Source organism: Anopheles ziemanni, chromosome 2 (genome assembly GCF_943734765.1).
Source record: "Anopheles ziemanni chromosome 2, idAnoZiCoDA_A2_x.2, whole genome shotgun sequence".
NCBI lineage: Eukaryota > Metazoa > Arthropoda > Insecta > Diptera > Culicidae > Anopheles > Anopheles ziemanni.
Genome location: NC_080705.1, coordinates 24,026,800 through 24,039,410, shown reverse-complemented (window position 1 = coordinate 24,039,410; position 12,611 = coordinate 24,026,800). Strand labels below are relative to the sequence as shown.

General features: G+C 44.2%; 4 protein-coding genes across 4 annotated transcripts in view; 2 read left to right on the top strand and 2 right to left on the bottom strand.

Moving 5' to 3' along the window:
- Positions 1 to 7,613, top strand: part of LOC131287793 (nephrin-like) — a 37,346-nt gene extending 29,733 nt beyond the window's left edge. The window contains exons 11-19 of the mRNA XM_058316880.1: positions 530 to 641; positions 2,971 to 3,052; positions 4,554 to 4,695; positions 5,130 to 5,314; positions 5,482 to 5,729; positions 6,001 to 6,112; positions 7,190 to 7,242; positions 7,314 to 7,365; positions 7,432 to 7,613. Of these exons, the coding sequence (XP_058172863.1) occupies positions 530 to 641; positions 2,971 to 3,052; positions 4,554 to 4,695; positions 5,130 to 5,314; positions 5,482 to 5,729; positions 6,001 to 6,112; positions 7,190 to 7,242; positions 7,314 to 7,365; positions 7,432 to 7,613 (1,168 nt within the window). The remainder of the gene's footprint in view (positions 1 to 529; positions 642 to 2,970; positions 3,053 to 4,553; positions 4,696 to 5,129; positions 5,315 to 5,481; positions 5,730 to 6,000; positions 6,113 to 7,189; positions 7,243 to 7,313; positions 7,366 to 7,431) is intronic.
- Positions 7,614 to 7,897: 284 nt separating this feature from the next.
- Positions 7,898 to 8,835, bottom strand: LOC131281450 (uncharacterized). Its single transcript, XM_058310782.1, has one exon. The coding sequence runs from the start codon at positions 8,813 to 8,815 to the stop codon at positions 8,177 to 8,179; it is 639 nt and encodes a 212-aa protein (XP_058166765.1). The 5' UTR covers positions 8,816 to 8,835; the 3' UTR covers positions 7,898 to 8,176.
- A 262-nt stretch (positions 8,836 to 9,097) lies between these two features.
- Positions 9,098 to 10,746, bottom strand: LOC131293242 (protein maelstrom homolog). The gene is made up of 3 exons (XM_058321321.1): positions 10,621 to 10,746; positions 10,252 to 10,444; positions 9,098 to 10,177 (listed from the first exon to the last, which is right to left on the bottom strand). Exons 1-3 carry the CDS (start codon positions 10,744 to 10,746, stop codon positions 9,159 to 9,161), a joined length of 1,338 nt encoding a protein of 445 aa, XP_058177304.1. The 3' UTR covers positions 9,098 to 9,158.
- A 763-nt stretch (positions 10,747 to 11,509) lies between these two features.
- On the top strand, positions 11,510 to 12,095 carry LOC131281714 (gametocyte-specific factor 1 homolog). Its single transcript, XM_058311061.1, has one exon. It carries the CDS (start codon positions 11,598 to 11,600, stop codon positions 12,093 to 12,095), a length of 498 nt encoding a protein of 165 aa, XP_058167044.1. The 5' UTR covers positions 11,510 to 11,597.
- The last annotated feature ends 516 nt before the right edge of the window (positions 12,096 to 12,611 follow it).

The following is a 12,611-nucleotide window of genomic DNA, read 5'->3' as shown; positions in this document are numbered from 1 at the left end:
GCCACGAGCAGTGTTGTTCACAATTCCGCGACAAAACCGCAAGAACTTTCTCCCAAATCGCGCCCTGCTTGGCGGGTGAGCAGAAAACTCCTCACCGACGGGATGTTTAATTATTGACCACCTCGAGCTCGAGTGAAACCGAACGCATAAGCAAGAAGGGGAGGAAGTTTGCTGGACCAAAACAGTCCGTATAAACGTGTTCCGTTTGGAAAATCCTTCCGACGTCCAATTAAGGGTGTTGTTCAAGCCGGGAAACGCTTTTCAGTCTTACAGGGGAGGATAGGCGTTTAAATGTGTCAAAAGTTCAACAGCACGTTCAATTGCACCCGGTACCTTCGAATGAAATGCCCAAATTTTCCCCCAAACACCGAAGAACACCGGCTCTCGGGACGTGAATAAAGGGCTTTCCTGCCCCGGGCTTGGGAGCTGGAAAGCAATCCGTAACTGTCTGCGCATAAATGCCACGCGCCGCATCCTTTCCACCCTGCTAGCCACTCATTCACCTCTGTCCCTTTCTTTTCCTTTCTAGGTCGTTCCACTGGCGGTTCAACAATTCCGCCGAAGTCCTACAGGTGGATGCGCATCGCTACACAAACCAGGGCAATATTAGCATTCTTAACTACGCACCGGCTACGGATCAGGTGAGCGAGGGGGGGGGGGAGAGAGAAGAAAGAGGGTGTTGGGAGGGGCAGGAGGCTTTTGGGGATCGTTTGATGTTTCCAGTCCTTGCCCCACGCAGTTCGTAGTGCTCTGTAAATCCGGTTCGGACCGGTTTGGTGTTTCAGATACAACACAATGTACGACCGATGAGCGCTCTCTGAAGGTCACCGATGCACAGATGAATAGCAATGCAAATGAGACGAAAGTGGCCATGAAACGAGCGCGTGTCGGAATCCTCTCAAAAGCATTCGATTATTCCACTAAAACCACACCAAACACCAGGCGTCTCCATTGGGTTTTATTTTTATTTCGTGATTGATTTTGAATGATTTTTAACTTCTATATTTTTATTATTATTCTTCTATATTATTATTATTATTCTTATTATTATAATTATTTTTATTATTATTATTATTATTATTATTATTAAGTTTAATTTTAAATTTTTTTAAAAAAATTTTTTAGTTATCCAAAATAGTTTCCAACACAAAAGGGTTTTAAATTTAACACACATTACTTTTTATAAAAACTTATGGGTGTGCGCTGGATTAAAATGCTCATTGTCCAACGCTGTGAAGGAGACCTCCGAATAATGTCGCTACGCTTTACAACATCACTTATTTAAATTTATCCTACCCTTCGAATGCTGAAATGCGTCAATTGCTGGTACATCGACAATGGCATTAAACATTCCCATTCGGCTGGATTACGAAACCCTTGCGCGGACGGCTTCGAAAATTGTCAAAGGGATCCATCCCTCCTGCATCCGTGGATTAGGTGAGCGAAAGAAAACCTCAAGTATTCAACCGCAGCACCACATCAAAAGGCAGTCGAAATTCGAAAGTGCCCTGTCCCTGTGGCAGGTTCTTATTTTATGTTCGCAAACGAAAGGGCTTACCATTATCTGCTACCGGTTACGAGTCGCCGAGTCCGCCTCGCCACCTCCACCGTGCTCGCCTGCATCGTGTAAATGTTCGTAAAATTGGTTTATGATGTACGGTTGGCATCGAATTATGCATAAAAGTGAAGCGATTACTCGGTGTCACTGTGTGTGTGTGTGTGTATTTTTGTGTGGCTTCGTTTCCATCATCTCCGGAGCTGTTATTGTCAGGCTGTACAAGAACTGTCACTTAGTTCACTCTCACCATGCTGCAGCCGGGCGCTTACCCACTCTACAACCGCTCCACCGGTTGTATGAGGAAGGAAAGAGTAATTTCGACATCGAACATAAAAACTTCCTGCCCGCAAATCCAACATGATGTATAATGGTGTTGTTGGTTTTCTTTTCCACCTTTTCCATGCACTGGAAATTTTTGCCGGTGTTTTTCGCACCGGAAAAAGGACCAATTTATTGACCTTCTGTCTGCCGGTAACAAGGGGCATTTATTGGCGTACCGGTTGTGGCCGTAAAAACTGCCGCGTAAGCCCTGTAAAGCAGAGAAAACTCTTCCTTATTCGGTTTCATCGTAGTCAGGTGGACACATGGACTTGGCTGAATGGAGCAGTTACTGATGATAATGGAAAAGACGTTTGTGGAAAAGTGAAAATGAATGTACTTTGTGGTGTTACAGTTTTTTAATTCAATATGTTTATTGCTTACCTCACCTTACTCGAAAGTTATGTTCATTGCAAAGCACCGGGCGCCTCCATCCAATTTCTATGGCATTATTCCATTTCACTTCCCTTTGACAGCTATCCCAATTTGAGTTTTGTGATCTTTAATTTAGTTTTGCTTGAGGCTGAAATGAGCTATAGTCTTTTTCCGTTTTATAAGTTTTGAATAAACGTTACTAAAACAAACATACATATTTGTTTCGGGGTGTAAGCCCCAGTTGTGTATCACAAAACGGAAGGTACAAAAACTTCACAGAGAACAACCATCTAATAAGATATGTACCTTATGTACCTTACCATACTTTGTACCTTTGAAAGTTGAGAAAATTTACCATTCGGAAGGTTAAAAATATGCAACAATTATTCAAGTTTTTTTAAAGGTATTTAAGGTGGAAGTTTTCAAGCCAGGTTTTATTATTAAGATGGTTATACAGTACGGAACGGTAGAGACCTAAGCTTCAAAATATCCTTAAAGCTAATATGCTTGGCTAATCAATCAACGAATTTAAAAATTTAGTGGTCCACCAGGCGCCTCCATTAAACGACAAAATATCTGCTATACGAAGTAGAGTGCGTAAAAGCATGGTTGTATGTTCTGTTCAAAACCAAACTTTCGATGCCATCACTAACAAACCTGCGTGTCTACGTTTCTTCTAACGATCCGGCATTTTCTCTTTCTCTCCCTCTCTCCGACAGGACTTTGGCACGCTAACGTGTTGGGCCGTTAACGAAGTCGGCCCGCAAAGTCAACCGTGCACCTTTCAGCTCGTTCTGGCAGGTAATGATTTTTTTTTTCGGCGAGGGCTGGGTGGCTTCCGCAAAATCAATATCATCCCGGAGTGGAGCTAACCTAGATTTTGACGCCATCCACGTCATGACCGTCTCTCTTTGCTGCACACACATACATACACACACAAACATATGCATGCAGACACAAGCCATCACGGTATCGCAGCACGGTCTTTCGTTTTGGCAAGCCTCATCAAATTCCGACCGATCGACCGTCCGACCGACTGGCAGACTGACCCGCCAATATGGCCTTTCACACACTCACACACACACACAGACACATATGCACTCATGATAGGCCATGGCACGGGGTACCGCAAGGCTTGCATCACTGTCAAATACATACCATACGCACGGGGCATTCCCGTTAGCATGGAACTCGTTCGGGAAATCGGGAACGGATTAAATGGAAAACAAAAACATTCGCCATGGTCCGCCTTCTTTCACCCGTCACACGACCCTTCGCCGAATCGACCCAATTTTGGGGAGAAAGAACTGGCCCAACGTATCGAAACTGACGTGCACATGTCGTTTGCCGGGTTTTTCCCGAACCGGAAACCGCAATAACAAATCATCCCTCGAATCTAGTAGCTAGTGGCAGTGACGTCACGGTATGCGTCCGTATCGGTGAGAGTCTCCCAAAATGAAAATGTGTGTATATATATAATGCATGGTACCGGCACGTACTCCATCCCGAACTCCGTACCTAAAATTTCGATACTCGATGGCCCGTCTGTGGGCATCAATCATTTTGTGCACTAGCTTTCTTTCTGCCCTCTTCTACTTTCCAGTCCTTCCAAATTGACGACGCAGTCCACTCGAACGGTTTTCCTCGGGCTTTTTGCACTTCTCTTTCTCTTCGCCCACATCGTGGCAATTTTATCCACTTCGTTTCGGTCATTATCCTTTCTCGCTGTTGGCGTTGTTTTGAGAGCCACTGGGAACATGGTCACGACTCTTTTTTTTTTTGTTCGCGACTAGATAGCACAAAACCGCAAGGTTTGTTTGGCAAAAAAAGGTGAAATTCAACGTGTCAATCTGCCCAGCATTTGCCGACCGGTGATGACACCACCGTTGGAACGTTCCGTCCGGGAGATGGTGGATCGGTTCGCGATCTGTTTCCCCTCTGGCCATTTCATGCTTCCAAAAAACACAAACACACACTCTCGCATTCGCACGCACATCACCATACCGACGCAAATCCAAAACAAAGCTGCGAAACCGTTCCCGTTTGTTGATGAAGAGAAGCGCAAGCAAATAAAAGCACCAGCCTGTTTCCATTTTCAATCATCGCATTTAATCCGGAAGCGTATTTCCATCGCATTCCAACTGTCCGTGCCTGGACGGGTTGCGTTTGCCTTGGACGGACGAACTTGGTATGGGTTGGCAAACAAAATGGTTGGCCCACATCCTCGCCAACTCGTGGGGTGGCCGCTAAGCAACCGTGGCTAACAGGAGCGCGTGTGTCAATCTTTTTCCGTTCCGAACAGATCTGCCGGCGCCGGTCAGCAACTGCAGCCTGCCGAACCGGACGCAACAGCTAGCGGAGATCCAGTGTACGGCCGGCTACGACGGAGGTCTGCCGCAGATGTTTGTGCTGGAGCTGATCTCGAAGCGGACCGGCACGCGAAGGTAAGCAACATCGTGTACGTCTGTGCTTAGCAGTCGAACATTCGGGATACCTTGTATTTTGAAGCGCACAATCCAAGCATGCTTTGCTTGCCACGTATTTCAATCATTTTTGCATTATTGGTTGCAGCAAGCTAGTTACTACATTTGGTTCTTCCAGATAAAAAGACATTTAAATATTATTGCTTCGGCTGTGGGTAAACAACTGGTATTTTAGAACCAATAATATAAAATGCATATGTTTTTTCAAAGGGTTTCATAACGCAACGTTCGATAAAGAAAGCCCGTTTTTCAAAGGCATGGCATATTATGCTACTTCAATTTCATATAAACCAAACCTAAATAGTCCAAATTACTCGTCTGTAAGACTTACTTTAAGCCATCCTTAGAAATATCACTGACATTAAATTTTCTTTCATTTGTTCTTTTCTCGGCAGGTTTAATTTTTCAAACAAAAACGAACCATTCTTCGTGCTCGATCGATTGGAAAAACTCAGCGCCCTCATGACGCTCGAGAACAACTCGCTGTCCTGCGTGGTCTATGCACTCAATCAAAAGGGCCGCAGCACACCTGTGCTAATACAGGACTTTGAGATTGGTCGCATCCAGCCATATCGAGCCGGTAGGTACGCCGGGCTGCACCCTCCCCATCGCACGCGCCTGGCCTGGCGCAATGTGGATTTTGTTTTTCCACCCAACCCCCCGATACAGGAGAACCCTGTCTGGCCAATCGACCAAACGCGCCTTCAATAAATGCCACTTTCTCACTCTCTTTCTTTTCCGTCCCAGCAGAGGCGAAACGAGTGGACGCGCTCGAGTGGCTTCCGATTGCCGGTGGCATTCTGCTTACCGTCATAATATTGGCTCTATCGATTTCAACCAAAACATACCTCACCCGGTGGTGCTGGCGGTACGGCCGATGGCCGCGACCGACCGGCAGCGAGACGAAACGGGGCGACCCGAACGGCAAAAGTGAGCATCAGACGCACAACATACTCCGGGCGGACGAGTTCGAATGTGGAACGCACTGCTTGAAGGTAAGCTCCGGCTACACCCACCACCCCAATGGGGCGGCTTTCCGATTTTTATTTATTCACCTTTCCAATCAAATATACACTCATGTGTGGGCGGGGAGCTTGATGTTTAATTTTCCCGGCAAAGATTCAATTCGCTTCAGCATAGTGGTATGGCTCACGACCACCAATCATGAACCATGGGGAACTGCCGACGCATGCCTCCCAGAATGGGCTTAGTTCACCAGTACTGGTGCCATAGTAATTAGCTATCAATTACTTTCCTCCCTGGCAGCTGAAAAACGTGCAAATGCTTCGGCGTCACAGTTCCCGCAAGAAAAACACTTCGAAGGATTCCAACGATGATGAACCGGAACCGGACGTCATACCGGCGCAGTTTAACATAGGTAAGTCCGGGTGGGCATCGGTAGGCAGGAAAAGCCTCTACCCGAACCGTGGTTGCGAAGACTGTAAAATTGACCGACTGCGTCCTGATAAACGAAGCCGCTGCAACTCCATGCTCCTGGGTTGTAATTTATAATTTACTTAAATGGTGTACGTCCACTTACAATTGTCCCAAACTATATTTTTTCGTGAGATTTACTTGAAGTTCTGTTACTCCTTGCACGCCAAGTATTGGTTAAAAATTATGCGTAGTTGAGACACTTCTTATTAAAAAAAAAACATGCAAATTAATCATTTACTTAAACATTCTTTTCTGTTTTTGAACATTTGAAGTTAATTCAAAGAACAATGCTCAATGGATTAGGTTTAAATACAATAACAAAATTACAATAATTTGGAAATTGTTAAACAAAGTACGTTTTATGATATTCCTGTAATTTGCAATAGATAAATTTGCAATTTTTTAAAACCTACAGCTCATCAAACAAGTTCCTTTTGTTTTCTCGAATTGTGCTTACCAACTCATCGGCATGCTTATTACCAAACTGAAAAATATTAGTTTTTTACGTACAAAAACTTTTGTATGTTCATCGAAGAGCAGCGAATGAAAAATTATTGACAACCAAAATGTGATTAAATACGTTCGTTCCGTTCCTTGACGACCGTAACTTCCTTAGATTTTTCTTTAATTTACCGATCGTTTGTAACAACGCTCACTTTGTGCGTAGTTCTTATACAATAAGAGTTATGAAGAAAATTTGCTGAAAGCGGTGAACATATTACACTGTTTTATTTTTAAAAGTTCATAATGTAACAGTGTTGTTTAAAACAATTCACGTTGTTATGTGAAAAATCATAGAATTATGATTACCTAGTGTTCTACTATAGCTCGGAAAATGTTTTCACTTCGTAATTATTATTTTTCTCTTCAAACTTAGTAAATGAAATATGCAAGCGTTAGAAGTTACAATGTTTTTTTTTGTTTTATTACTACCATTATGTACGCAATGAACTTTTAATTTAGATGTCTTTAATTACATTAACGTTATTTGTTTTCATTTTTATATTATACATTACAGTCTCTGCTTCCCCGCTGCTTCCAACGCCTCAGCACAACGAAACTACAACAAAGGTATATCGAGCGTGTATCGATCCAAGCGATTGCCAGTCTTACGCTTTCCTATATTCGCCTTTTTCTTTAAGGATTCCCCGCGGTACGGAGCCTTTTCACCCACCCCCATATCATATCAGGCGAGTACGGTCGTGTTGGCGAATCACGACGCGAACTATCACACATCGATAACGGCCGACCTGCAGCAAGGAGCGGTCGCTTCCATACCTCCCGCACCATCCCTGGAGGCGCTCGAGTACCTGGCGCAAGGTAGCATCGTGGGAATTCTGCCCTCGACGAGATCCGGTCCCGGTCCGGGTAGCTCCGAGCTCGATATCAACGTGATCAAGGACCGGTTGCTGACGACACGCGTGCCCGAAAGCTGCGTTTGACGTGCTGCTGCACATCGCTGAAGTGGACCCGAATGCTGCGTTTGACGTGCTGCTGCACATCGCTGAAGTGGACGTACCACTTGCCGTTAGACCGGTCGAAGGTCGCACGGAGCGCAAGGGACTACGGTGCAAGTGGTCAATTTTCGCCAAGCGTGCATCGTTGAATTCACGGAGCGTTTATCAAAGTACCCGTGCACCGTGGGATGCTCAAGGAACAGAAGCTATCGCTGTTTTCTATTGTCAAGCGGAACGGAGAAGAGTGATCATTCGAAAGCGTTGTAGCCGCGAAAACTATTGTGCATATCTTTGAATTATCCTCGATAGAAGAACGCGAAGAGTATTATTAAATAAAAAGATCGTTATTATGTGATTGCTCTATCGAGTTTATGTAACCTTCTAGAATCGCCTTTTTACTACCGCAATCGAGTTGATCCTCCCTGAGACAGTAAGTATGTTTTTTTCCTAGCTGCTGTTGTGACCACATCGGTCCTATCATTCCGATTAAATGCCTCTTCGGCAGAATACTGGATCCAGCGTTTAAAACTAAATGTCCTTATTTTTCTTCACTCAACTTGTGGATCTTCCTGTTGGGCTTTTTCGGCAGCAGATTCCTTCTTGATTTTCTCATAGCAGTTTACCCAACTTCGCAACTGATCGAAGCTACTCCGATCGGTCCGCGCGGCGTTGAAATTGAAATTTCGATCGTAGCGTTGTTCCAGCACGTGGTTAATGGTGCTTCGCAGCAACACATTTAGCTTCACGAGATTCTTGCACGTTTTGAGCTCCATCTCATCCTCCGCCGAAACCACCGGTCCCGCACCGATCGGTACACCGAACACCACATCGTCAGTTGTGATAGGGACGTGTTGGCTTTTCCTTCTGCTGATTCGATTCGGCTGTACAGTCACGTTCGGTGGCAGCTTTCTCTTGTCGTTACGTTCACCCATGCTCAATTTTGTGGTATTTGGTTTGTCCGTTTCCATCATATCTGCAGCGTCCTCGTCAGCCATATCGATGACCAGCCCACGCTCGCTGATCGATGAATCGTCAGACAGCGCTCCGGTATCGTCAAACGTCGGTGGATAGTGAAACGATGTGGGCACTTCACTGATGGACCGAACGTCCAATATCTGGAACGGGGAGTCCTTGTTGTGCTCTATGATTACACCTTTCGAGGAATTTTCACTTCTTTCCGAATCCATTTTGTTGACCAATGAGCGGTTTGTTTACTTGTATCATTACATTTCTAAACAACTCGACAACTGTCAGATGCCGATTGATAAGTAGGTTCGTTCCTCTTAAAGGAATGATGCAATCAGCCCTGAAATGTCGATGTTCAAAATTTGAATTCATTTAGGCCCGTTTTTCCGCGTCAGTTGTAGAATGCTTTTCAAATAATTTGTTTCAATGAAAATATCACCTAGTTTGTTGCAGTAATCCTTGTTTATTTGCGTCAAATTGTACGTGTTATTTTTGCGTAACATCTTTAACACATGTAAAGTTCAGAAAAAAGATAAATTTAACGTAACAAAGCTCTAGTTGGAATTATCTTCGGCTCGAAGTCAATGGAGGGGTATTGTCATATTGTTGTATCCTACGACCACGACCAATTCCCCGTACTTGAGCTATCATCCCTGTTGGATGCAAATAACCCCGTCCGGCCGTTAGCATTTGATGCGTTTCAGAACTCTCGTCCGTGATTGTATCTTCCGTAGACTCCCGATCAGCTCGCTGACCAGAAGGAACGCCGGCATAGCTACTGTCGTAGTTGCGAATAGCACTAGAGTTCACCTCACTGGCAGCGCTAACAAACCGGAAGTTACCATTGTTGGTAGTTGACACCGATGTTGTATTGTTCTGCTTCGAGAAAACGTCAGCCATGGAGACACAGTTTAGTGGCATGTGATTTCCTGGCTGCAGATCGATGTGTAGATCAAGGCAGCAGCTATCTGAGATAACGTATGCCCAACGGATGCAGCGTGACAGGGCACAGTGCGTCCCATCCCCTTTCTGTTCGTGAAATTCACAGCTGATGTTCTCAGTGTAGGCATACAAGTCCCTATCGATCAGCGTCTGAGGAATGCTTTCCGTCGCGAAGCCCTCTGGCAGACTGAGACTGTAGTACAAAACACACTTTTTCAAAAGGAAAAACATTTGAGCTAGCGGACACACAACTATCTCCATGCCGGTCTTGTTCGAATTGAGAATTTCCTCTAAAATGCTCTCCACCTGCGGAATGTCACTATGGTCTGTGAACAGCAAAGGCAGCTTCTTTCCGGACAACTTGAGGAACATGGCAAGTTTGTTTGCTATCTCCTCAAAGTTAGCTTCACCGAGAGCATTGGGTGGTATTGGCAGTTGATGAAAGTTATTCGAGTGCTCCTGCGCTTCGAGGGATTTTCCCAGTGGGAGCGGGCCGGGATTGATAAGCATGTGAAACTTCTCCATGACGCCTTCTTCCATACAGTAGCGGATGGCGCCAACCTCGGCCGGAACATATCTTCCATCGGATAAGGCACAGAAGTAGCTAAACGAAATGAAATAAAATTCAAGCCGCTCCAGCACTGTAAGAGAAAACTCGTTATTTCAGAACGATAAACTATTTCGATATGTCCCATGCGTAACGGTCGTTACTTACTGTTGTTTTCGGCTGCATTGCTTATCATCTTTTCTACGCGGTTCCGGATAAGTGCTGTTTTCGACCGTGCAGCGCGCTCTTCAGCAAGTAGTACTGATTGCGGTATCCCCCGACAGTTTAGCCTTTCTTCGTTTTTTTGAATACTCTGCTTTCCCTTTGCTACGTACGGTGCACGTTCGCTTTCGTTCATGTTCTAGAAAATAAACGTATTAGTTGCAAATAACATGTATTTTCTTAATTAAAAACCATATAGCCAGTTGTAGACAACTGCACTATAGTGCTCAAACATGCCGTATGTGAACAAAAGGACGGACTACTCCGATTACACAAAATATGCTTTGTCAGATTTTAGTCGAGCAATGAACTTACCTTCCATATCGGTCCAGCAACCCGCGACACATCTTCGAAACCGCGAAATCTACGGCCTTTAGCTTCTTCACGACGTTTGTATTCGATCATGAAATGGAAAAAACCGTTGTGCTTTTTCTTTGGCATTTAGGAAGCTACTCGTTAATGACCAAAATGTTAACTTATCGCTACGAAACACCGAAAAATACTAACTGAATACAAAAATGAGGTGGTTTCTGTAATGCAACGGATCTGTCAAAAATGGTTTGTGCCAAGATGAATACAATATGCAAGGTAAGTTCATAATTTCGTAGTTACAGCCATATTGAATCGGATTTTTGACAATCGCAAATGTGGTTTACATACTAAAATAAGCTAATACAAGAATTAAAACATCAAAGATGACGCAACTCGTTTGTCACTAGCTGCTTGAGTCACCCAAGAAGACTTGGTGACTATCATAGAGTTAGTTAGTGCTGATGCTAGTTTGTTCTCAGAAGGTGATTGTTGCGTGTGATCGGCTAAGCCTCTGCGGTGTCCAACGATACATGTGTTAACCACCTGTTCTCGAACTCTAGAATTGGTAGCGACAGTTCTTCCATCGGTGTACCCATTGATGTAACTTTTGCAGAACACAGTACACTCATTTACAGCGCACTGGCAGCTTCCTTCGAAGAACGATGTTTCAGGCATATTCAATGTCCACTTCATCTATGATGAGCATACACGTTTTTCTATACTATAGAGCAATTGTCCGGAAAATTTGGTACACCCAGATACTAAACGGTCATGTTAAAATTTTCGTAACTTTGTGTCAAATTGATGTGTTCACTTCGACATTTACCTTCTCCTAACTATATACCTTGAACGGGTGCTGTCATAGATCCCGCTTATAGCATTTCGTTTCAGAAAACTGTTGACGCACGTTGTTTTAAGTAGACCGCTCAACAAAGTACAGACAATAATTTCTACTTGTGCTAGCTTCTTGCGTTTACGATATGGCGAAAAACGTGCCTCTTTATGGAGAAATGCTCCAGTGTCCCTACGAACTATCCCATTTAATACGCCCAGAGCGTATGCAGCTACACTTGATCAAGTGCGAAAAGCAGCACAAGAATATAAAACTGCTCAAGTGTATGTTTAACTTCTCGCACCACATTAAACCGGAAGATTATGCGGAACACTTGCGGATTTGCGACGATCGTCGGCTGGTCGAAACCACCCGGTATGTTCAGGAGGGAGAGGTTGCCCGCGGTATCGGAAAGACGTCGTCAACCATCGGAGCTGCGACGAACGAGATGGATCCACAAACAAAGCAGGCGTTCTGGGGTGAAGAAAATTGGGACGACATGAACGAAGCACCATATAATCCAGAGAAACACTGCCTAGAGAACAAGATCATCCGGAAGGCCAGACTGTTGACAAAGGCTGAGAAACGAGAATTTTACAAAACGGAGGCACTGCGCCACGATGAGCTAGCTAAGCGCACTGCATGATAAAGCTGCATTCTTATCCAAACTGATAAAATATATTAGAAAAACGTTCTTAGTAAACGGTAATATAAGCAATTCTACTTGATGAGATTTTTTTTCTTTTTCGTCAGAGTAAGAAAGAAAACGCAATCCATTCTCGTTATTTAATTTATTTGTCACTTATTCACTTTACGACTTTATCAATAATAGTTAGTGTTTTTTTCATTTCTCGATCGCTAGTAAGGTTTACTGTCACATTATGCTTGTTCGTTTTTCGGAATGCTCTCAGCTCTACAGTGTCTTCTTCGGGCTTAAAATTCTCATCCACGTATCAGGTGCTCGCGCACGTTCACGTTTATATCGAGTGTATAAACCTTCATTCTTATTTTACACGCAAAACATCGTTTCCCGCGGCATCGCAGACACCCGTGCAATTGGTGAACTACGCGGTGTCCAATTCGGTGCATGTTTTCAGTAGTTACACCAAAGTTATAACGTTATTGTTCCGGTAGTTCCATGCAGCTCAAGCCATGCACAAGA